This window comes from Chelon labrosus (genome assembly GCF_963514085.1).
Source record: "Chelon labrosus genome assembly, chromosome: 23".
Taxonomy (NCBI): domain Eukaryota; kingdom Metazoa; phylum Chordata; class Actinopteri; order Mugiliformes; family Mugilidae; genus Chelon; species Chelon labrosus.
In genome coordinates, this window is record NC_140356.1 from 4,474,375 (window position 1) to 4,499,443 (window position 25,069).

General features: G+C 43.2%; 1 protein-coding gene across 1 annotated transcript in view; it reads left to right on the forward strand.

Annotated features, from left to right (window-relative positions):
- nav3 (neuron navigator 3) overlaps positions 1-25,069 on the forward strand; it is a 188,476-nt gene that overhangs the window by 151,808 nt on the left and 11,599 nt on the right. The window contains exons 17-31 of the mRNA XM_084573281.1: positions 479-520; positions 2,826-2,983; positions 3,418-3,612; positions 4,674-4,726; positions 5,741-5,764; positions 8,122-8,145; positions 8,336-8,413; positions 14,457-14,540; positions 15,600-15,711; positions 16,519-16,643; positions 19,171-19,194; positions 19,694-19,860; positions 20,098-20,184; positions 21,154-21,307; positions 24,097-24,283. Of these exons, the coding sequence (XP_084429407.1) occupies positions 479-520; positions 2,826-2,983; positions 3,418-3,612; positions 4,674-4,726; positions 5,741-5,764; positions 8,122-8,145; positions 8,336-8,413; positions 14,457-14,540; positions 15,600-15,711; positions 16,519-16,643; positions 19,171-19,194; positions 19,694-19,860; positions 20,098-20,184; positions 21,154-21,307; positions 24,097-24,283 (1,514 nt within the window). The remainder of the gene's footprint in view (positions 1-478; positions 521-2,825; positions 2,984-3,417; positions 3,613-4,673; positions 4,727-5,740; positions 5,765-8,121; positions 8,146-8,335; positions 8,414-14,456; positions 14,541-15,599; positions 15,712-16,518; positions 16,644-19,170; positions 19,195-19,693; positions 19,861-20,097; positions 20,185-21,153; positions 21,308-24,096; positions 24,284-25,069) is intronic.

A 25,069-nucleotide genomic window follows, 5' to 3' on the forward strand; every position in this document is an offset into this window, starting at 1 on the left:
ATATCAATCGTTTCTGAGTTCAGTGTTAAAGTAATTTTACACAGCCAAGAGAGTTTTACAGTACCTTAGTTGTGGGCCCAAAGCCATGGCAGAAAAATGCCACAGTAAATTCAGATCATTTCAGACAACCATTCCCATGAGAAGCCTTTACCGGGGTGTTTCCATTGTTTCCGTCCACACACTGTGCATGCAATACATTAAAGAGCATAGAAGCAGGACACAGCGTAGCTATACGTCTCAAAAAATGAAACAATCAACTGAAATACTTCCTGTGGTTTATATTTGTTGTCTGTTGTACTGAGGTGCATTAGTAATGTCTTAATGTTTTCTCCATTGTGTATGTCTCTGCGTGTCAAAAGTCAAGTTCGTAAAGTGTGACCAGTTTTCTCGAGTCTTTTTCTGATGTATCGCTAAAAAAACAAACAAACAAATGTTGTCTGGTTTTCATCTAATTGGCTCATCATCTGTGTTTTAACAGCATGCCTCTTGACAGAAACACGCTCCCCAAAAAGGGACTGAGGTACAACACATCTGCAGCCAGATCCCATTTTCAACTCTTTTATTCGCTCACACTGATCATGAGTACACATTGCATGAGAATAAGCTTTCTGATATCAAGTGTGCTTTCCATGTTGTTGTGCATGTGGCATTGTGAGTCGACCTGTACGCTAAAGATCACTCATGCAGTTGCTTAAGGGTTGGCAAAAAGACTGTTGATCAAGAAATTACATTAAATAAAAAATAAAATTACGCTCATATTAAGACAGCCATAAGACCTAGTTATAAGTACCAAGTTAGAGAGTGATCAGAGAAGTCTTTTAAAGTTAGTTAAAAGAACAAATATTTAAAGGACAGCTTAAAGTTCCTGTTGACACATGCATATAACGTATGCCTTTAGTCTCAAGTCCCTCAGTCTCTAACTCATTGCCCTTCAAAGAGGGTAAAACCAAACGTTGAAGGGCAATGGTAATACACGTTTCTCATCTCTGTCAGTCTTTTCCATTTTTTGACTGTAATCCTTCATCTTAACACACAGTTTCTTTTTTACTTGGAAGCTTTGTCGGTCTCGTTCTCCTTGACCGCCAGAGGTGGTGACTTCATAGAACCTGAGTTACATTCATAACTTTTAAACTTTACCCTTTGTTGCTGAAGGCTCATCTGATGCTCCTCTCTTCAGCTTTTGCTCATGATCATTGCTGATTAACGTAAAGTGCACCACTTAACCTTACCAATGCAGGAATTTTCCCACAGAAACCAGATTTAAAATTATACTGCGACATACAGAGAGATTTACAAGATGCTGATTAGCTGTATCAGCATTGTGTGAACTAATTTGACAAGGTCTTCAATGTAGCATAATGTTCATTAGGGCTGGGTTTAAACATATCAATTTTGTGAAGGAGATCCAAAACAAGACAGAAGCTCCAATCCTGAGAGCAGGCCTGAAAAGCTATGATAAATAGTGTTAAAATAGTTAAAGTAGTAGATTTATGGTTGAAATGAATGGGGCACACATGAGCCTTGCCTGTTATCTACACTTTACAATTAAGTGAAAACTACAGGGTGCATAAAGTGTGTTCATATCAAACTGTGTGTATTCCACTGAGGCAAGAATACTAATGCAGTATGAATGCAGTCGTACGTGTTAAGTTTCATTTGTTTGCATGTCTGTGTCTTTGTGTGCATCCTAATCCTATCCTCATCTCATTCAAACTCAGAAATGAGTCAAACGCAGCCGCTATGACAGAGCAGCTCTCCCTCAGCCCCCTAAAATGGCCTGAACTTCCCAACAACATTTACCCTGTTAGCTGAGCGGAGAGTAGAATGGATGCTTAGCTGGAAATAAAGAGACAGAAATACCATTACCTGTTCCTCTTCGTGGCACAGCCTATGGCAAGAACAGCCTCTCTAGCCGATTATACTGTACTCCTACTGAGGGGTTGGATGGGGCATGCTGGTTTCAGACCATTATTTTAATGTGATGGCTTTCGGTTCTCATGATCTTATGGAGCCTGAAAGCATATGATCTCATAGCACACTTTATTCCTGTTGGGTGTGATGCTGTGATGTTTTTTCTGTCCACAAATATCTATGGTTGCCTCTTCACATGTCACATGCAGCAAATAGCTCTTTTCTTTAGACTGCCTACAAGAGCAGCTTAGATTAATAGTTGTTCCCTTTCGTCATCTGCAGTATGTACGCGGGATGGCCCTGCTTAAGGCCATTTTGTAAGCATTAAGTTATATTAAGTCAGAGACTGACCTTTGGCTATTCCAGTCTGTTGCACTTCAGCTCCAGTGACAGGCGAATGCTGCGGCGTCGCACCATTCGGCACACTCGCAGACGCTCAAAAGCTGGCGGAGAGAATATGAACCACAGGCACAAGACTGGAGCAGGGTCAGATGTGACAAGCGTAGTAATGGGGGCGTTGGGAAGGAAGATGCCACTGAAAAGGGATGAGCGCAAACTCAATTATCATCCTCAGAGGATTAAATATGGCCGCTTGTCATGCTCGCGATAAGGGGGCCTTCTGCTGCTGAGCTACTTTGGAGTTGAGGAGAGGAGAGATGAACTGCAGAGTGTGTGTGTTTGTGTGTAAACTCCGGCCTCAGAAATGTGTGTGTGTTGTCAGTTGTGTACATGTATGGCTATGTGTATAGATGCATGCGTAGACCGTCTGTATGGTAATGCATGGTTTTGACGTGTGCTCACATATCTGTGCTATGTAGCTTCATTACCACATGAATACACTTCCAAACTTCGAAAAATCAACTAATTAGAATCTTGTTTTGAGTTGAGTTTTAAAGTGTTTTTCTGCATTTCAGGTATCCTCCGTCCTCCCGGCAGGCATCCCATGAGGAAGGGAAGGAGTGGTTAAGGTCCCATTCGACAGGAGGCCTTCAGGACACTGGCAGCCAGTCCCCATTGTCTCCTCCAGGAGCTTCTTGCACCAGCACTGGAAAATACCACTACTCCAACCTACGTGAGTTTATAGGAGTAAAATCTAATTGTTGGTTAAATTGTTGGTTAAATTGATGGTAGACACATTGTCATGAAAAATTCTCATTAAGGTGAACTGGAAAATGACATGAAACCTTATTTTACCCCACAATTGATAATATTCTAGTAAATTATATTATTCTAGTAAATATTAAAATATTTAATCACAATTAATTACATTATTTCCATAGTTCATACTTGCTGGGAGCCCTTTTTATTTTTTTAATTTATGTACTGTCACCACACTTCAGATTCTGCTTGCTATCCACAGTATTACTACTGCTTTCGTCACTTGCTGATTTCAGCAAGTACATTTTTGGCCGTACTTATAAAAACACAACATGTGTGCATCAATAGCGTGTTAAAAGAAAGCAATGGCATTAAAAGGAAATTGTGTTAAATCTTTCTTCTGTGCAGTCAGCCCCACCAACATCAGCCAGTACAACCTGCCACCAGGCAGCGGCAGCATGAGCCGCTCCAACAGCATCCCTGCCCAGGACTCCTTTGACCTGTACGGAGAGGGTCACCCGCTGGGCGGCAGCGCAACCTCCCTGGAAGAACGGCCGCGCAACATCAGCCGCTCTGGCTCCTTCAGGGACAGCACTGATGAAGGTAAGACACATTCTGGGGTGTTTAAAGCAAGTATTTTTAACAACCGGGGGCCCCTCCAGGTTCAGACTGGAATTCATATTTACACCTCTGATGTAAGATGTTGAGGGCTTATGGCTAGTGAGTCAACAGCTTTACTTGTGCAACAAAACAAACCATAGAAAGCCAGCTAAAATGACTAATTGGTCCAACAGCTAGAAGGCCAGCTTGGCGTCCATTATGCAGCCTTTCATTTTGCAAAGCCGCTGCCAGCAACCGAAAGCCAGTCTGAGATATATTCGGCTGCTCTTTCTATTTCCTTCTTACCTTCTGTTCGTTCTCTTTGCCTCTGCCACGATGTCCGTCCTGAGTTAGCTTCGTCTTGAGCATGTGTCTTGACGTAGTCTCATAAATTGTTACGCGCTTCTCGCACTTCATGCCCAATTAACCCGATATCCAAACAACAAGCTGAAACAAAGACAACTGGTCTTGTGTGGTTTCTTGAAGATGTTTCTGCACTCATCTAAGTCGCTTCTTCAGTTCTAAAAGACTGCTTGGCTGTTGTGGTTTTAATTCATTCACTAATTCCCAGATAATAAATTAATTCAGTAACTCATTTAAATTAATTTAATTCATTACAATTCCAAGATGAGAACTTAGTGGTTAAACATCTTCAAGGAAAAAAAAGCACCATTCTCTCACTTGACTTGACTTATTTTAAGGTAATCAGCATAAATGAATCGTGTGGAAAAAAAAAAAAAAACTTCCCCGCCAAGAAACCCTTAGAAACAATTTACTCATCACAATCATCAAAGCAAAGTCCCCATTGGCCATCAGTGCTTTAATACCAGATTTAATAAGCTCTCAGTGTGTGCTTATACTGTGGGTGACTTGGCTCGTAGGTTGCTTTGTTCAGGTCTTTTTGTGTGTGACGTAAATGGCATATATTGCATCCATATAGAGAAATCATCTTTATTTTCCCGCTGCCTTTCGCAGGTGTTCACAGCTTCCATAATGCAGATAAGTTAGCTTAAGGAGTGCTGGCCAGTCAGCAGAGTAATCAGTAACTGTTCTGTCTCTTACAGTCCATGGCTCTTCATTGTCTCTGGTCTCCAGCACGTCATCGCTCTACTCTGCGGTAAGTACTGTAGCGGAGGGTGTAGGTTTACTGTCAGACCTGTCACATTTTGATAAAAATCGTGTTTGTCATTCTACAGTAATGCAATTTCACCAGTGTTATATAATATATATATGTATGGCTGTGTTTTAATACACCATCCCTGCTTTAAGTCATGTTTTATTCTCTTTTTTGGTTTAAATTAATTATAAACTATAAAGTACTTTAACTGTATAGTTTAGTTTATAGTGCTCTTCAGCATTATTTTCAGAATAAAGTTCATCTTTTGGGCTGAATTCTTTCTCTCTTTCTTTATCTGCCTCTTTTCAGCTGTTACCGGATTTTCTTTTTCCTTGGTGCAAAACAAGACTAAACTGATGTAGAAACTGATTGTTAACACGGGGTGCACTTTAAAAGTTTAAAACTCAAACTAGAGTAAAACAAAAGAGTAAAAATGTCACACCCGAAATCATTTTGTCTTTTTTGTTTAAATGGAAAAAGATAACAAATCAAAGCAATCCACCTTTTCCCAGTGATGCAGTGTAGCGTTAAATCTCCCATTCCCTCCAAGTAAAAAAATAAATAAAATAAACTTCCATAGCTGCATGCGTCCAGAGTAACCTCGGCAGATAAGACTCTGGACAACTGTTTGGTTTCTAATAGCGCAGGCCACACTCGAGTCGTCGCATTCAGCGAGGCAGCAGATTAGTTTTGGGGAGAAAAGTCGATTACTGCGCGCTTCTCCCTCTGTCCAGCTGCAGTCGCAAATTACAAGGGGAAGGATGGATGAATGAGGGAGAAGACAGTTTACAAAGTTTACCCTCAGATCAAAATAAGTTGATTTGTCCTTCATACTCCATTTCCCAGTTTGTTTTCTGTCTGAATTAATCCACTTCACCATCATCAATATTTAAAGCTCTTTTAATTCAAATTGGATGGATCCTTTCATCTTGCTTTCTATGCTCTACATGTATTCTAACTATTTTTAGAGTCAAATGTTTCTTAGCTATGTTTTCTTTTTCTTTTTTTTTACAGACAGAGGAAAAAGCACACTCAGAGGTAAGGATGGGTTCTCTGTGTCCATCTGTCTGTCTGCATGTATTCTTCCTCTTAGCATCTTTCTGTTTCACGTCATATAGTTAGGCCTGGAGGCTGCTCAGCACGGCCGCTGAGCACCTCTGCAGGTTTGGGGTGGGGTTGAGGTCAAGTGCCTTGCTACGGGAACATCATGTTGGATTCAGTCCAGCATGTCACATGCATGCCCTCTCCTCTTCTTTGGGTGCCTGCTGGTTGTTGTTTTTCTGTCTCCAAATGCTTTTGCGGTTGCGTGTCTTTCTGTTGCACAGCGTCTGTAGTCAGAGACGGTCCGTCTGTGTCAATCAAAGCTCAAACAGTGATATTTATTGCAAATTATTTTCATCCCAAACCGTGGATAAAATGACATTCAGTTTCTGCAGTGAACAGTTTAACTCTGTGTTGCATTGCTTTTTATAACCATGCATCGATGTCAAATAAATAACTGCACATCATAACCGTTCTACATAGCTTATTTTTTACCCATTACAGAAACTCACACTTTTCAGTACATATGTAATGCATGCCCTTGCCTTTGGCTCTATTTGTTGGCTTTATTTAACAGTCCTGTTCATTTTATCACTGGTTCTTCTTTGATTTTCCAGTTTCTGCTTTCTTTTCTCTGTCCTTGTTTACTCAGTATTTAAGCTCAAGTTTGGGTCAAACAGTAATTGCAAATACATTGTGTTTTTTTTCACCCTACCAGATAGATAGGGTATACCATTTTGGAACAGATCACTCATTGAAAACTAAAAAAAAAAGCCACTAAATCCAATTGTCTCGTAGCGAACTGATGCATTTTGACCTGGGCACTGATTTCACATTCCAGTCCAGTAGGTTGCTAAACTCCGGCTAAAGCTGGACATAGCCAGCTCTTCAGCAAGTTCCGCATACAATTTGCTTTTCCCTATAGAGCCTTTGAGTTTCTGCTGATGTCTATATTGACATTAAAAGTTGAATTCCTTTGGAAAATAAGGCAACACACTTCTTATTTGCACAGGTTCAGGACACACCTACTAATTCTCCTCCAAATAAGACCTGCATCTTGTTCTCGGACCAATATTTTAGTTTCTGGACTGTATTCAGTTCCTGGCACTGGCACACATTTCCTGTCAGCTTTTTCAAAATTGTGTCCTGTCTGAGCTAAGCTGCTACAAATGCTACAGATGACACAGAGGATGAGTAACAACAATCCAAAGGAATCATAGATTGTCAAGAGAGGGCTACTGAAACAAGAGAGGGCTACTCCAGTTGTCATTGTCAGCATATAAGCTAATGTTTTGTCAACCTGACTGTGAGAATGTTGGCACCAGGTCTGGATTTGTAACACCCAAATGCAGAATTGCAGAACTGCGGGACAAAAGCCACCGCAAAGATGAGGCAGGATAAATTCAAACAGTGTACAACAAAAGAGTGACCCAACAGAATTAAGTCCCATCCAAGAAAATACTAAATTAATTTCAAAAGCAAAAAAAGGGTCAAAACAAAGCCCCCAAAACACTAGGAGCAAGGAATGAACTGACAAAGTGGACAAGAAGAAAGCAATCTCATAATCACAGACAGGACCAGAGTACCAGTTATGTACCTCCCCTCTGCTCAGTAAGTCACCAGTCATATGTCAAAAAGCTGAAGGCTTGACTTGCAAGGCCTGGATGGGAGGAAGGACTCCTGGTTCCACAAACACTCCTTTGATTTAATCTATAAATTTAGGAAAAACTTGTAAAACTGTCACTTTACAAGTAAATGAGTTGCAAGTAAATGTTTTAGTTAAAGTACTAATCACCTAGTTCAAACAGAAAGAAGGCTTCTGGAACGGACAACTGAGTTTGTTCAGGTAAAACCACAAGTATCAAAAGACTCAACACTTTCAAAATGAAAACGGGGAAACCAATAAAAAAAACAATAAGGACTGCGGAAAATGTTTAAAACTTAATCTCATGAAGAAACAGAAATCATATCACCAAAAAAAAAGAATATCTTGTACTGCCAGCGGTCTATAAATAAGCACAAGGCTCCACGGCGTGATAGAAACAGATACTTTCCTGTGACTGTTCATAGTGTCTCGCTTTTGTGCTGTCCACTTTGGTAAACTGAGACATGTGGCGCTTTGGTTGTTATGTAAGAAACAATATCAGGTATTTGCTCATACTGTTTGGCCCAGGTCAGGAGTACGTGCCTGCAGTGTATCTCCTTGCTTTGCTGCTCTGAAGCCTTAACCATGAGGAAACCAGTGGTGCTGTGGCTTGTTGATAACCTCTGTCTCTACAGCCACATCTAGTACATGCTGTTTGATGGAGGCATGCGACATAGTGTTAATTTTGACTCTTTTCTTTTCAATCAAGGGCCAAACGGTCCAAAATTCCACGGTAATCCCCAACACTTTATGTTCGCACTTCACTCCAGTGTCTTTTTACACAGTTTACCATGTAACTGCACAGTTAGTTTATTTTTTTAATTCAAAGTTATCAGCATGGGAGTTCAACATCTCAGTTTTTCTTTTCTCAGGTGCGTTAACCAAACATTTACATGTGCTCTGCTCTTTCCTCCCCCAACCAGCAAATCAGAAAGCTGCGTCGGGAGCTGGACGCCTCCCAGGAGAAGGTGGCGACCCTGACGTCTCAGCTGTCTGCCAACGTGAGTTTGTTCACTTCAAAAAGACACCGTCACAACAGCCGCCTCATTTGCATAATAACCTGCTGTCAGAGAGCTTTTATGCCCATCGAAGCTCTGGAAGAAAATCTTTAAGACGCCCACTAATTCCCTTTCTCTGTGCTGGAAGCCACCATGCGTGTACTTAGGTTTTTGGTTGTTTGATTCGGTCGCCGTGTGTGTTTCTGTGTTCTTGCCCCGCGCTTTCTCGTGTGTACTTGTGTGTTTATTGTCTCTTTGCTTTTGTCTCAGCCGGTGGGGCTTCGGCAAGAAACAGGAGCCTCTCCCAAATTTGTCCAAGCGGAGAGAATCAAATTGAGATAGACAGCTGAGGAGAGAAAACAGGGAGATGAGGATAAGTGAATCCAGGCTCGAGTGAGTCATGCGTGGGTGAAACTGAGTGAGATACAGGGACCTCCAACCCCCAGACAAAGTCTTTGTGCTCAGATGCAGATAGATAGATCGACAAACTCCAGCATCTGACTGGGCTCAGCTCCCCAGCACCGTCGCTGCCAAGCGCCTGATCAAGCGTGGAGGCAGACAGGGTCTACTCTTCAGTCCGATGCTTTGATCACCAAGTTGTGCAGAGCAAAAACTTTATATAGATGAAACCTAGAGACGGTACAACAGCTTTGTTTATGGTTTAGTACTCTAAGGAATAGACCAGCAGCTGATGCTCTAAAGCAACTTTTCCTTCTTTTATTTTGTTTTTTTTGAGATCATCAGTGGAACAATTCATATATATTGAAAGGTTCCTCTGGCTGCTTTATATTTTAGTCATAGAGTCTATGTTTTACAACAACTGGACACACTACTGGGCACCGTTGTCATATTTAAATCTTTGTTTGAATGGGCAGAATTGTGTCAGGTAGGGGCCCTTAGGGAGGTCTCCTACTGTCACTAAAAAAATAACTCATTGCCGCTGCTGTAGTTTATAGTTTGTCTGTCCTCAGGGGGTCCTCTTTCCTATGCGACTGTTGAAGAATTGTGCAAAATGGAGACTTTAGGCAAAAGCTCTTACGTTTTGATTAATTTACTAGATGTAAATTCACATACCTTTATTCTGTCAAGATTAAACTCGATGGAGTGTGGAAGATGCCTCACAGCAAGAAGGTTGCGGGTTTGACTTGGGCCTTTCTGTGTGGAGTTTGCATGTTCTCCCTGTGTCTGCGTGGGTTCTCTCCGGCAACTCCGACTTCCTCCCACCATCCAAAGACATGCTCCTTAGGTTCATTGGTAATTTGAATTGGCCGTAGGTGTGAATGTGAGTGTGAATGGTTGTCTGTCTCTCTGTGTTAGCCCTGCGATAGACTGGAGACCTGTCCAGGGTGTAACCCTGCCTCTCGCCCAATGACAGCTGGAATAGGCTCCAGGACCCCTGCGACCCTTCATTGGAAAAGCGGTTACAGAAGATGAATGAATGAATGAATGAATGTGGAAGATAGCATATCTGCTCGGATCACATATCAAATGCTACTGTTAATATTCCGCCCTGTTTGCACTTACTACTAACTCGCTAAATATTATCTATTTCTGCATGTTTTCATATTTGACTTGTGGTAGTTGATTAGTCAAAGCCGATTACCTTCGTGCTATATAGGAAGGTCAGTGTTGTCCCGTAAAGCACATTCCTTTTTTGACATGCAGTTTACGCTTATATGTTCTTTTGGCCCCATCGTAGTTTGAAAAATCTGGAAGCTATGCAGCTGTAGCATAGGAGATGGTCAGCAGAAACCAAACTCCCTGAGCAGGAATGGGTCCGTTGAACAGGAAATCCAGCCCTGCCAGGTGGCTCTTTAGAAAAGAACAAAGTTATCTACATTTACTGTCGATGTGAACGGAGTTACCACTGGGATACATTGAGTCTTAAATACCGCTTGCTAGCGAAGCACAATGTTGACGCAGAGATGTTTTCTCCCCTTTTCTAAAGACAGGTCATGCTGGATAGTTTGCAAATTAGATGCAGCATATTTGTTAAGCTTATTTTACCTTTGATAAAACCTCTCGATAAGAGTAATAAAAACTTATCCCTTTTAAGATACATTTAGAACAAATACGAAAAATGTGAGATTTATTTCTGATTAAGCACGTGGTAACTATGGAAACCATGCGATTAATCGTGATTAAATATTTTAATCGACTGACAGCAGTACCATCAAGTTCCTAAGTGCATGTTGAAATTCATTTTCCATTATCAATGTGATGGTGGAGCAGGTATGACTCAAACACAAAGCAGTGTACATTCAGCTTTGCGTGTGTTTCGCACACAACTTTAGAGCCTTTAAAGAAGCCCTGAAATAGATGAGCACTGTCACCGATTTTAAGTCTGTAAATGACAACAGAGAAATAGTCTGTGCCATCAGTTCTTTTAAGCTGCCACTTACCTGACTGAAGTGCAACTACATTTTGCCTGCACAATATTTTTATCATAAGTCTGACAACCTCTTTACAGTTGCGTGTGGTTATAAAATATAGTAAAGTGAAAGTCTATTAATAAAGCCTCCCACTACTGAGTTGGAAAGTTTTTCCCAAGTTTATCCTCAATGACTGGGTTAGCGTTACATTTATGAACGTCATTGTAGGAGGTGGGTGGGTGGCAACAAGGTCAGAGTGACTCAGTGAAGGATGAGCAGAAAGAGGAAGGAGATTGAGAGAGGAGGAGGCCTGTCTGTACGAACTCTTAAACCTGATTTAATGCCAAGGCATGAAAACTGATCCCCTTCACAGCTGAAAAAAAATACCCAGTATTACTTCTGCCCCTCTTAATCTCTTTGACAGAATGTTAGTTTTGCTAATTCAGATGTATTTACAACCCAAAACAAACTCACAGTAAATCAAAATCATGGCTATGGAGTGAACTCGATCCAACACGGCAGTGCCACAGCAAATATGTTTTTAATATTGGTCGTCTTCTAGGAAAGCGCTCGCGGTGGCCAAGGGTATTGACACACCTCATAATTCTTTATTTAACATCCAAATTCAATTTCCATCCCTGGAGTAACCCAGAAAAAGATAATAATTCCTATTTGTGCAGTGGCATAGGAAGAGTGATGAGATCAGGATCAAATGACCTCAATCATTGCACATTTCCTCCGCGGCCTCCTTTTGAAAAGGCATTATATTAAATGGGGAAAAAAGCATTTTGTCATTGAAGGGGACACGTTCATTCTGCAGCCTTAAAATATACCATTTACCATTATCGTCATTAAGATTTTAGTGAAGTTGTTTGTTAAACTGTACATTTTGATGCTTAAATCTCTATACAGCAACGAGTTAATGTGTGTTAAGCTGAAGTCACACCCAAATGGAAAAAAACTTTTGTTTTTTGTGCACCTTCATACAATTAAAGAATAAATGGCAAAGAAGTTCTGAAGCAGGATGTCAGACAGTTTCAAAGTGACTTTAAAGACTGGACTGTGTCTCCTACCTGAGGAACTGACATTTTGAAAATACCAATTCTTCTTATTTATTTTTTTTATCAGAGCTTGAGTATGTGTCACTGTGTGTGAACAAGCATTTTTATGTATTAGCACACCCGTATTAGCACAGCATTTGCCTTGCTTGCATGTTTAGGGATACTACTGGCCTTGAATTGAAATATCCAATTATCTGCTCACATGTAGGTGTGCACATATATATTTCTACACGTGAGAGCGTGGGCCGGATTAGAGACGTTAAAGTCCCGTCTCTGGCATGTCTCGTAAGCACCGCAGTGAGTTTTTGGACTGTGGGTGGAGGGCGTTTGAGTGTTCCTGTCGCTGATATCTGCGTGGAGTCACGCTCCCTACTGAGAGGATAAGACGAGCTTACGGCGCCAGCATCCCACCACGCTGTCATGTAGGTACGGTGTGATGCAGCTCCAGGACAACGCAGTTAGAGATGTTTGTTGATGTTTTGTTTTGTTTTTTTCCCACAAATCCCACCAGAGTAGGAGTTGTACAGCGCATATGTCACATATGGCTTGGCACAATAAGGAATGACACTGGTAGCCTTTTGCAGTGCTGTATTTATGCTCAGTGTCCCCGTGGAGCGCCAGTGAGTATCAACAGCACATATGGCGAGACACTAATAATGCCTTTGATTGTATATGTTTTAAATGAATTTGCTCCAAAAAATTGTAAGAAGCAAGTGCTTAATGTAAGTTGTTGTGCCACCACCTTCCATGATTTGGGGAATAGGAACAGGGCGCAGGGAACGAGTACAGGGTGTCACAGTGAGGGATGAGAAGTAAGAGGAGGAAGATTTAGAGGGGAGGAGGGGTGTCTTTGTGAACTCTTCAACCCCATTTAATGTCAGCCAAGGTGGGAAAACTGATCCTTTTCTTGTCAGCCTGTGAAGAGATCCACCCTCCCTAACACTCCCTGTTATCCTCCCTCTCCTCCCTGATTTTGATCTTCATTATCATCCCCTTCCCATCCTCCTCTTGTCCCCTCCCATTCCTGTTGTAGTGTAGTGTGGGATGTATCCCAGCAGTGGGTGCTGGCTCCGACCACTGAAGTCGTGACTGTGCGTTCCACAAACAAAAAACCAAACGGCCTTGAGATGTTGCCTACCTGTTCGGCGGGGGCAGCAGGCAGCGCTGACATTGAGGACTCCTCGGCTAGTTCTCTGCTTTGGCCTACTTTCAACCTCTACCCGAGTCCCCAGGACCGGGGTGACGGTCAGAAATACAGGGGACCAGGAGCCAGGCGTGGCCACCGGGCTCAGGCAGCGGGAGTAGGACAGATGGTTCAGCTCTGGGAAGCGCTAGCGTCCGATCTGCGCCTCCTTCGGGGCGGACAGGTGGGCTGAGGGGGTGATGAGTCGGAGCTCGCAGGTGGAGTTGGAAGGAGATGTGGACTTAGAGGGATGTGTTGGAACAGTTGGCATTTCTAAAGGTCAAGACCCACAGTGATTCAGCCAGGGACGCAGAGTGGAAGAGACAGCTCGGGGTGCTACTCCGTGTATGTGCTCATCGTCCAAATGTCCTCACAGAGACAGGAAAATGAGGAGTTTTCTTCTTTCACCAGAGTTGCTGTTTGGCTAGATTGGTAGCAAAAGCTGTTGAATTCGGTAAATAAGCCCACAAAAATATAATAATACAACTGTGTGTGTGTGTGCAGAGCAGAGATTGTCTGATCTGTCTGGGCATGCTGCCCACTCCTGTGTGACATGCCAGGCTTGACAGGTGTCTCAGGGTCTCTAGCTTAGGATGGGAGGATGAGCTGGCAGCACACACACACACACACACACACACACACATGCAACCATGAACAAGGACAAGACAATAAATATACAAAAAACACATGCACAAACACACCAGAGCTCGCACACTCAAGCAAGGCACAAGTTCAGCGGAGCAGATGGCGTCATGCCACCAAACATTTGCCGTCCTTCAGCTGCAGCCCTCTCTGATGTTGTGCGTGCATATTTTTCCCATTGCCTGCATGATGGTGTCAGTCCAGAAAGATGTTCTTTGACCGCAGTGATTAATTCACAGCATTGAGACGCAACAGTGAAGTTCAATGACTGGAGAAATGTTCAAATAGACCGTTCTGAACATGCCTGGCGTGAACTTGAAATCTGAGACTGATTCAAAGCGAAGGCATCCCAGCAGCCGTTCTCTCCAGCGTACAGGCGACATCTTCAGGGGGGCCTCATTCAGAGCCTTTTACACTGGTGGCCACACACACAGCCCCGTTTGGTCCCCGGTTCTTTGGCTCGAGCGAAGAGTCTCTTCAAAGCTATCGTCACCAACCAGCAGACAAACCCATTAATTCTCTGTACAGGCTCGGATTTCTTTTTCCAGACATTCACCATGAGCGTTAATTAAGTCACAGGCGAGTGACAGTTTGTCTTTTGTGCTGCCGGAGCTTTGTCCAAATTCATCTCGGTGGCAGTTCTGAGATACTTTGCATTTTCAGAGAATAAAATAGTAATATTCATTTACATATTTTGGCATTTTAAACACAGATTTCTGTTTGCATAAGGAAAAAAAAAAACTAATATCACATTGACGTTTGTTGTTTGTCTCCCTGTGTGTCTGCAGTCTCACCTGGTAGCAGCCTTTGAGAAGAGCCTGAGCAACATGACCTGCCGCCTGCAGAGCCTCACCATGACCGCTGAACAAAAGGTACAAGAGCTTAGTCCTGAATTTGAAGGATATTCTATGTGAACTCCATGATGAATGGATTACAGGGAGGAGAAATGATTAGAGCCGGGTGGCTGTGTGACACTGGAATAGTGCAGTGGGAAGTAACCACATGGAGGTCAGTGGCTGTGGATTGATTGATGGGCATTCTTTTTATTCTTTTCAGTTCCTGGCTTAAGTGAAGGTTTTTCTGTAGGTTTTTCTAGTTAAGCATTTCTCCAACGTCACCCCTTACTTTAGCCACAGTTGTTCTCAGACCAAAAACTTTTTTTTTATTGCTTTACAGGCAAATAAACCTATCCATGCAAGAGTTCAGCACACTCCAGAAACCTAAGGCCCAAAAAACCCATTTAAAAGTTGCATTTTCTCCAAAACTCCACCAGCCTTCTTCGGCTCTCGGCTCGATTTTTCTCCCCCTGAGCTGCAGGGTTCAGAATAGTTTGAATAGCGCTGAAACACCGATCACACAGCAGCAGCAATATGTTCAAAGATGTATCCCTAACACAAATTATGAATGCTTCCCTCTGTTCGCGCACACACATCCGCACAAAAGGCTGATGAGCCCTGGCAGCTTTTTAATCCTCTATAAATTAAAGCAGCCTTGGATCTGGTGGGATGCCTTTGTCAAACAAGGCCATCCTAACTTTTAATTAAAGCGGAAACCCTATCTGCAGCCCTCGGTGGGATTTGGGGAAAGGCAGAATAGGAGACTCCCTCTATCTGATCGTGTTGGTTCAACGGAGAGTAGATTTTTTTTTTTTCTAATTCTCATTCTAAGCAGGTGGTGCTGGCTTTGGGACAAATCTACTGCAAGGCTCCTGTCTTTTTTACAATACCCTCCCAGACTTTTTTCCTCTCATTCCCTTCCACTGAAAGCCCTGTCAATGCCAAATTTAAGAATTTGCTCTCGGTGTTTTAACTAAAAGTGCGGTTTCCAAGAGTTTTAGGTGCATCATCCCTCATAAAAATAGCTTGGTCAGGACTTGGCCGTCTGTTTTATTTGGACTACAAACGTTACATTTTGTGTTCTCCTCACTCCAGGAGTCGGAGTTGGCTGAGCTGAGGGAGACAATAGAGATGCTGAAGACCCAGAACACAGACGCCCAAACGGCCATCCAGGTGGCACTCAATGGCCCTGACCACCTTCACAAAGGTAATGAAGAAACCAGTATGGGGCGTTGGACTAGTTGCTCTAAAAAAATTATCTAAATGTTGAAAGTTGGAAGCATTTTTACCCTGATTGGTCCCATAGGAAATTGAGTTTTGGGGCAGTTGATCTCACATGAAACCCTCCAGACAATCAGAAGAGAAATCTGATCTGTCAAAGATTATCTGGTAATGTGAGGGGTTTACAGATCTTGTCTTAAACTTTGCTCGCAGACTTACTGCGGCCATGCCACTAATATCAAACACGTTTAATGGTAAGGAATAAAAATCTGTATGATTACGTCATTACTTTCACGATAACACAATAGGAGGGCAAGTTCACAAGGACTTCACAACCGCGTTCATTCTAGCCCTTAAGGCAGTAGCGCGCCTTCTACTGTTGGCAGATATTAAAACTGACAGTTAGAGTCTCACCTCCAATTCTTGCCAAACAACAGACGCCTTGTGTTTCCCATGTCTCCCCAAACATTTTGTCATCCAGACCCATGGGATGACGTGAAGTCACGGTATGCTCCATCTGGCATTTTAATAATCTGTTTCAGATTAGAGTTTGTGCCACTCTAAAGTCCATTTTAAGACAGTACAAATCAAAAGAATCAGTTTGATTGAGTTTATCTAGAAACTTAAAGATGTGCATTTATTATTTGAAGCTACCTTACAAAGTTGCTAAAAGTCTAAAAGACATGGGGGCAACACTAGCCTTCCTTTACATTAAAGACAAAGCTAACAAATCACGCTACGCCGCTCAGCTTTGCTCTCAGTGCACTAAGAAAAGTTCTCCCCTCTCTTCCAGACCTGCGTATCAGACGCCAGCACTCATCAGAAAGCATGTCCAGTATTAACAGCGCAGCCAGTCACTCCAGTATGGGCAGTTTGGGCAAGGACGCCGAAGACAAAAAGAAGAAGAAGAAGAGCTGGGTAGGTGGAGAAAGCAAAGACAGAGAATAACGGCAACACTAAGTCCAAAATGTGGACAAAAACCTCATCAGTGTTCTCCAGCTGGTCCAGGATTGGTCTTCATATGGTACCAAAACAGCCTATGTCAGAAAATATGAAGGTCCAAAAGAGGAGCCAACAAATACAAAAAAATACTCTTTAGATTGCAGAGAGATTACTCCAGCGCCTTAATGTCTAGCACGTTCATTCACTTTGAGAAGCCTTATATTTCTACACTGAGACATCCAGACATTGTTGGAGGTGGATTTGATGGTAAAAAAACTCACATGCATTATTCAGTGGTAGCAGAGCAAGTTCATCTATTTGCCCACGTTAAATGATTAAATATCTTCTTTGCTTAAATAAAAGATAAATGTGGATCTATGAGCTTATTGTATTGTTGCACCCACAGCTAAACTCTAAAAGCAGCGTTAGCAAGCCTGCATGAGCTGAAGAGGAGGTTGCGTCGCTTATTTTGTGATCACAACTGCAAATCGAAACCAAAACGATCACTTCTGTGGGTGTTTGTGGGCTTATTTGAGTGAGTCAGCCAGTGAATAATTGCTCAGTGATCAAGTCACCGTGTGCCTTCACGTATATCCAATCCAAATATATTTGAATAAGCAGCGATGCAAGATCTTAAAACTTCTTCCTCGTCACAGCCTGGATGTTCCGCCACCGTTGCTAGGCTGCAGGTGTCAGCCGAGTTTCTAAGGCACCGTCTAGACGGTGAAAGCCAGCGGGTCAACCACGCTACGCTGCAATTGTTTTCTGAGACGCACTCGGAAAAATCGTTCAACGCATGAAAATCAGGGAAGCACAGTAGAAACCAATGTGACGGATATGGAAGCTCAGTTTGAAAAGAGTTGAGTGGATGCCCAGAGGTTAGAGAAGTGCTTGTTGAATCGCTTTGTCAAGTGGGAAATTCTGGCCGGAAGAGAAACTCTCACCTTCCTCAAAACTTACTGTCAAAGTACTTATGAGAAGAGCTCTTTAATTCCTTAGTACTCTCGTTTGGACATGGTCAAGCTTGGAGGTCTAGAACCGCAGGGGATATGTCTTAATCTCCCTAACCCTACTATGAAACTAACTTTAACGTTTGTCTTTTTGGAAAGTCAAGAGAAAATTATTCTAAAAATACCCCACAAAGCTCTTCCCTCTCTGCCCTTCTCTGTGATTTCGCTGTACAATAGCAGCTCAGCGTCCCTGACTGAGAGCTGTTATTTGCTGCAGTCCCCTGAGTCGGACAGATGACATTATTAGCTGTTCCGTCTGAGCCATGGATTGCAGAACCAGAGCCGGTCTGTCCAGCCTCTGCTGCAATGCAAAACGCCTGCCCTTGAAACGAAATAAATACTAACAGCCCAAAAGTTCACCACCGAGTGCAACACCCGAGCCTCCCCGTGTCGAGCGAGACGCCAAAAATTTCGGGTCGGCCTCATGAATGCCAACCAGCTCCTTATTTCAGCACCAATTAAATATTAATTTGCTAAAAGCTTCGGCGTATCGTGTGTGGAGGACAGATTGAAACTGAGGTTAGATGTGTAAATGAGCGGAAGAGCCGTGTTTCAGGCTGGTAAGGAGGCAAGAAAATGATTAGAATTGGTAGATTTCCGATCAAGAAGCCAGAAACTGTGTGCCATCAAGACCGATAAAGCGGCACATTGTTATTCCACGCGTGGACACACAATAACTGTAATAACTGAGTGTGCTTTTCATCCACGCTTCAATCATCACACATTTTAGTTCAGCCTAGTTAATAATTATTATTATTTATAAATGTTTCCCGTTCTTATCATCCCCAGAGGATGTATCTTATATATTTTGGTGAACCTCTTCTGTCATGGCCACCCACCAACCCTATCCACTGCGTTGCATTGTACGATATACGCTCTAACATACCAGTCCTGCTCTAAATCCTCCTTCATGACTGCTCTGATGTTCAGTTTATGTTGAAACAGCGTCAGAAAGGTGGTGATTCAACCGTGTGATCATTTTGGGAGATGTAGTTTGTGGCGCTTTTAAACTCTTAGCCTCTGTTTAAATGTACTAAATAGCTTCTTCATCTCGTCAATGTGCTGGATGGCAGTGTTTTAAACTGTGTCTGTTATTATTGCTTCCTCTGAATGACTGTTTTGTATTTATTATGGTTGTGTTCCTGCTCATGCTGCATTATTTACTCCATGCTTTGCTACTATGCAAAAAAAATGAAAATATGTTTGTTTTTGTTCCCATGGGATCCCAGTCAACTCAAGTTTCCAAATTCCAGTCATACCTACATTGTAATTCTGAGTGTGCACCATCCAAATTAATTGTGGTTTCAGAGGCTTCATAGTTACGTAATGACATAAGTAGCAGTTCATCATCATCTCTTCAGCAGCGATGACTGTATTTGCATAGTGAGACGGCTCCACTGAGCTTTATTCAGCAGAGTGTCCTGTAGGTGGTGTGAAGTGAGCAGCAGTGTGTGTTTGTGTGGCTTAACGTTGGGTGTGCTCTGCATCTTCAGGTGGCTGATTCCATCCCAGCTCAGGTCAGTGGTTTCCAGAGTGTCTTCTGTATGTGTGTGTGTCGTGGTTGTTCCCCATCTCCAACTCCCTCGCTCCCCCCGTTTGTCCCGCCTTCTTCCCCTCTCAGAGCAACCGCTTCTTCTTCTTCCCCTTTTCTGGAAACGTCGTCGGCATGGATACAGCATCCCTTCCCCTTGCCCCTCGTTTCTCCTCCTTTTCCTCCTTCCGTGTTGGTGTCGATTGCCTGATCATCCCTTGTTTTTAGGGTCATTAGAAAGCCTGATACCCACCGTTCCTCCGCTCATTCTCATCTGTACTTACAGCCTTGCTTCTTTTTAATTTAACTCTTTACCTAAACCAGACAGTGATCATTGCTTGGAAACACCCCAGAGTGACTTCCTGATCTGACAAGATGTGATATCACCATGGAAGGATGTCTTAAAGCTGGCACGATATGACTGAGGAGGTTGGCGTTGGCCGCGCTGACGTCCTCTTCCCTGTTTGTGTTTTGTGTGTTTGCAGTTGCGCAGCTCCTTCAAGCAAGCCTTCAGCAAGAAGAAGACCAAATCCCAGTCAGCCCACGACGAGATGGAGGAGATGACTGACTCTCTGCCGTCCTCGCCCAAACTGCAGCACGACAACCGACAAGGCAGCATTGCCACGCTGCGCTCTTCACCCTCCACCACAGAGTGAGTTTTTGCACCCACTCTTCCACAGCTGTGCCTGCAAACACACACAAGAAATAGCCTCCACGTGCGCATAAAATCCAGACTAAAAGAAATACACAGTTGCCTGTTTTGTTCTCAAAGTAATTTACTTTTTGTTTTCCTTCAATAAATGTCTTTAAATCTTCACCTCACTTTTTTTTCTCTTTCCTCCAACTGCTGTGTTCATCCTTTTCTTTAACGTTCCTCCGCCTGGTGTAGCAACTGCGTTTGCGATAGCAAGTCTTCTCCCATTTGGACAACAAAGAAAAAACTAAACGGTCATGTGGTCTACAAGCACAGATCTCGGTAACGGGCACTGTGTGGCATGCTCCCCGGGAGTGTGTGTGCAGTGGTTTGTGTTGGTGTGACTATCCTCTGCATCTTAGCGCTGTGAAATCTCTGACTGGCGTGTCAGAGGTAATAGATCTCTGTGGCAAACGAACTGAACCGGGACCTCTAAAGTGTCCAGCTCCTGTTTAAGCAAAGAGCAGTGTAGGTTGAGTAAAGAACAGAAAGCAGTTTTTTAGTTTCCCATGCCATTTCAAGCTGGCTGCGAAAAGGTCAACATGTGGCCATTTCACAAGCATGCAAGTACTGCACACATCTGCTGTGCTGTGTGTCAGCTGGCGAGATCATTTCAGTTTAAGATGGATAACGCGGTTTTCTCAGGGGCATGTGGACGTTTTTGAATTTCAAATGACAAAGTAGACCGCGGAGTGTGATAGTTTCTTGTGTTTTTGTCTTAGCATTCATAGCACTGTCTCCAGCTCAGGTTATTTCTCTAAAATATCTGCCAGCTGGTTTTGAAAATAATATGACACCACAACACATCAGCTGCTGTAAATCCTACTGTACGGTCTTCAGTATGGATTTCGGTTTATTGCTACTGCAACTTTATTACAGTTGTTGTCACACATTCATGATCGTTAAAGAGAATTCAAATCAATACGTTCCGTAGCCGTGACCAACTCCAACATACCGCCTTTTAAAATGTGAACAGCTGTGCATTGTGGGAACTGCAGCTGGAATGTTATTTTTTTTCCCTTTAAGATTGTTTGGCAGTAAAACATGGAGTGATATCAATGGGAGCAGTTTGCTGTACCAAATGCTGCACTTCCCCATTCACCTACTATGTGACACCTCCCTATACAGTCTTTACCACTGACTCCAGCTTCCCTCTAAACTTCAGCTTTCTTGTTTCCTTTAAGTGTTTGTGCTTGGTATAACCCCAAAGGTGACCCCCCTCCTCCTCCCTGTGTCTAATCCCGGTTGCAGGCTGTGCGAGTGCACCGAGGCCGAGGCCGAAATCATCCTCCAGCTGAAGAACGAGCTGAGGGAGAAGGAGCTCAAGCTGACGGATATCCGCCTGGAGGCGCTTAGCTCTGCTCACCACCTGGACCAGATCCGAGAGGCCATGAACCGCATGCAGGTGAGTTTGGACTCTGCAATGAAACCCAGGAGAACAGTGACTTGTGAGATCTATTTATATTTGAAACTGGTGAAACTTGAACAGCATGCTGCTCATTTGCCGGGAGACTATAGTGATGTATAAGAGATAGAGGCATCTCATCGAACTTGCTTTGGTTTTTGCTTGCATGTTTTCCTACGAAGGCTCATACAGGCAGAATCTCTCTGTCCAATTTATTTGCGCTAAAGCGGTGTGTTTCACCCTCAAGGCACCAGAGCACAACAGCTACCAGTTAGGAAGTTAACAATGCATTCAGTGGAATTGCCAATGGGTGACTGAGCACCGGCAGGACACCGGCAGGGCACCAGCAGGGCATAAGGAGGGCTAGAGGCAAACTAGCTATCTCTCTAATACACCTAACCACTAACACAGAGCCACTCAATACATCTTGCACTTGCACATTAGCCTGTAAATTTATCCTGTGATATGGTTAGTAATCCCAGAAAACACAGTTCAGTTCCTGGATAAACCTATAGCATTAAATGAATAGTTTGATATTTAGGGAAATAAGCTTATTTGCTCTCAAGAATTAGATGAGGTTGATATAATTGTCGGAGTCGTATATATGTAGGTGGAGCTTGCAACAAGTTAGCTTAGTTCCACATAAAGAGGAAAACTGCCTTTCAAGCCCCGCATGGCCTAGTCGTTCCCCACTGTAAATAAATCATTTTGTTAAGCTAAGCTAACTAGCTATCAGCTCCATCTGCACCAGCTCCACTTCTTTCCTTTCTTTCAGTCCTCTTTTGCCATATATTGCCGAGTTGTGCTGTTGTGACATGCAATTTCCTACAGCCTTACAGGAGGAGATGACTGCACTGTGCAGTGCTGCTGACTGACTGACTGACTGCTGCTGACACCTTCCTGTCGATATAGTCTATCTGTAGTGACTAGAGAGAAGGTCTTGTCAGCTTCTACCTAAATCTCTGTGGTTGGAGGTCACTTTCAAATACATTCTGGCCTCATTTTACTATTCACTCATTACCTTCTGTCATGTCAGAAGTTCGGTGTCCTCCTGCTGATGGAAACCATTCACTCCCTGCTCATATTCTGTGTTCAGCTGAACATCACTCCAAGCAGCAAACACTTGCTGTGGTTGGCAACTCGCTCAACTTTAACACATCTTCATCACAGTGAACAAGTTTGCCTTGCTGTAGGCGCAGTGGAGAAACATTCACACTACGCCAGCATGTTCTGCAGGACTTATGCCCCACCACCTGTGTAGGAAAACCCCATTACTATAACTTCCCATCACTCTGCAAAAAAAAAGCAGATATTTGCATATCCCAAAATGTCTCAGAATGAAACTATTGCATTAAGTCTGAAAACAAGAATAGAGAAAAAAAAAGAATACTCCTTGCTAACTAGTTTTCCAGCCATCACATCAACACATTGAGTCAGACGTTGCATTAACATCCGTCCCGGGCAGTTCAGTTGCAACTAGCCGTCTCAAAGTTCAGATGTCAACACATTCAGTACGCACTGAGGGTGCATTTGAGATTGGATCACTCAGGCCATAACTGGATGTGCTCTGGGCCACGTGTGACCACATTCTTGCAGTAGTGTGAACGTGCAAGCGTCGTGAGTTTTGCCTCGCTAAATCTGAGTTTCTTTGGGAACATTCTGTGTTTGGAGTTGTTAACTATTTAAATAGTAAATACTGTAAATCTAAACAAGAATTCACAAATTAAATGACTGAATAAGAGTAGACTGTGTAGGTGGAAGCTAAAAACGTATCAGTATGTGGCTAATTAGTGATGTGTTCATGTGGATTTATGGGGCTAAGTTACAAATGTCCTCACTGACGACCAATATCTTTATTTACTTCCATTGCTTAATTTGTTTTACACTAACTAATCTCAACCTGAAATGAATAAATAAATCACAACTTAACATATGTGCGTGCTTTCAGTCAGTGAGACTTGTGAAAATGTGTATCATGTCACGTTGAGGAGTATGTGCAAGAAATAGCGCTGTCCATGGTTCTGATCAAGCTGTAGGTAGAGATCCATTAGAGGGAGCAGCTGTTACAGTATTCTACTGTGGCCCAAATTATGTTGGTGTTTATTTGCACACAGAGCTCAAAAAATGAGATTGGGTCTCATTTAAAAATGTCACATGTAAACCCATATACGTTTCAGTTGCGTACTTAACGATAGCATCACTCACAACACACCCAAATACCCTGGTCTGAACGGATCCACAGTCAGATTAGCATATGTTGTGAAAGCAAACACAATTTATGAAGGAAGGAAATGTTTTAATTGGCCGTGTAGCTGAATAAAAAGATGCAAAGTAGTTTCTCCATGCAAATAAATCAATTTGATGATTCATTTCTCTCAGCACTGTTGATGCAGCCTTACGAAAAGGCCGCCATCACTTCAGAGCCTGACGTTCAATGATGATGTGTCATTTTAAAAGAAGCGCATGTTCAAAGAATATCCCGTATCACCATGGATGTCTCAGTTAAGTGGATCTTTGTAGATGTGGATTGCCTCGTCTGTAGAAGCCTATAGTCTCCCCTTAGATATGGGGATCATGTAAGACTCCTTATCTGAGACTTAACCTTCAGTACAAAGAGAGCCTTGAAGATCACAAAGCTGCTTACAGCCTATAAATCCAACTGATGCCGAAGACAAACAGTGGCCAGCCTGAACGCTGGAAAATGGACCGTGTGATGGAGCTGCTTATTATTCTCTGAATGGGGTTTGCATCGCATGTATTCTCATCGTCATTATTTTCTCACCACACAGAACGAGATCGAGGTGCTGAAAGCTGAAAACGACCGCCTCAAGTCCAGCGGTAACGCCACGCCGACGGCCACGCCCGTCAAGGCGGCCCGGCCACCCTCCGAGACCTCCAGCACCTCCTCGTCCTCCTCACGTCAGTCCCTGGGGCTGTCGCTCAATAACCTCAACATCACTGACACCATCATGTCAGGTCAGTTCAGTGTCGGCGTGGGCGTCTGTGGCTTGTCGATCTGCCGTGTCTGTGCGTGTTAGCATTACAGCGGTTCTGAGCAGTGAGAGCGCGGAGTGTGGGCGTGGTGGAAGAGAAAAAAAGTGGGCTTGATGTCTTGACTTACCAAAAAGGCTTTCACTGGACAGAATGTGTATTTAGTACATTTGTAGTAAAGTATTTTTCTTCAGCACCAAGTTGGATTAGCTCTCTACATTCTCGCCTCCGTAAATGTGAGAGAATTGTGTTTGCAGAGAGAAATGATCCGGAGGAGTTGCATGAAATGATGACATAGCTGTCCTCCCTGCTGACATGGTTAGGAGCAGGACCCTGTTACATAAACGCACATGAACACACATGAACACACATGAACATGCTGGGAATCTCTTCAGGCCTGGCCCACTTGAGAAGTAGGAGGGTTTGTCCCCCTCACTTGTCTTGTGATTAACATGGAAGGCACAGCTCTCATCTCTCTCTCTCCGAGGACTTGGGCCCTCATTAATTGATGGTGGGATGCGCCAAGAGCAGTGACGCGTGGGCCAACGGGTCGTTATCACCCCAACACAGAGCCCTCGGCTATGGGAAGCCAGCTGAATACAAAGTACCCAGTTCCCCCTCACCAAAATGGGATCTTAGAAAACGAGAACGAAGCGAGACTTAGAGGAGAGGAGCGGTGGATGATGTGGCACGACCTCATTGTCAGAGGTTAAAGGTTGCACACAGTTGCATAGTGTGCTCTGTGCTTTATTTGTCGTCCTTTTTGGTTGC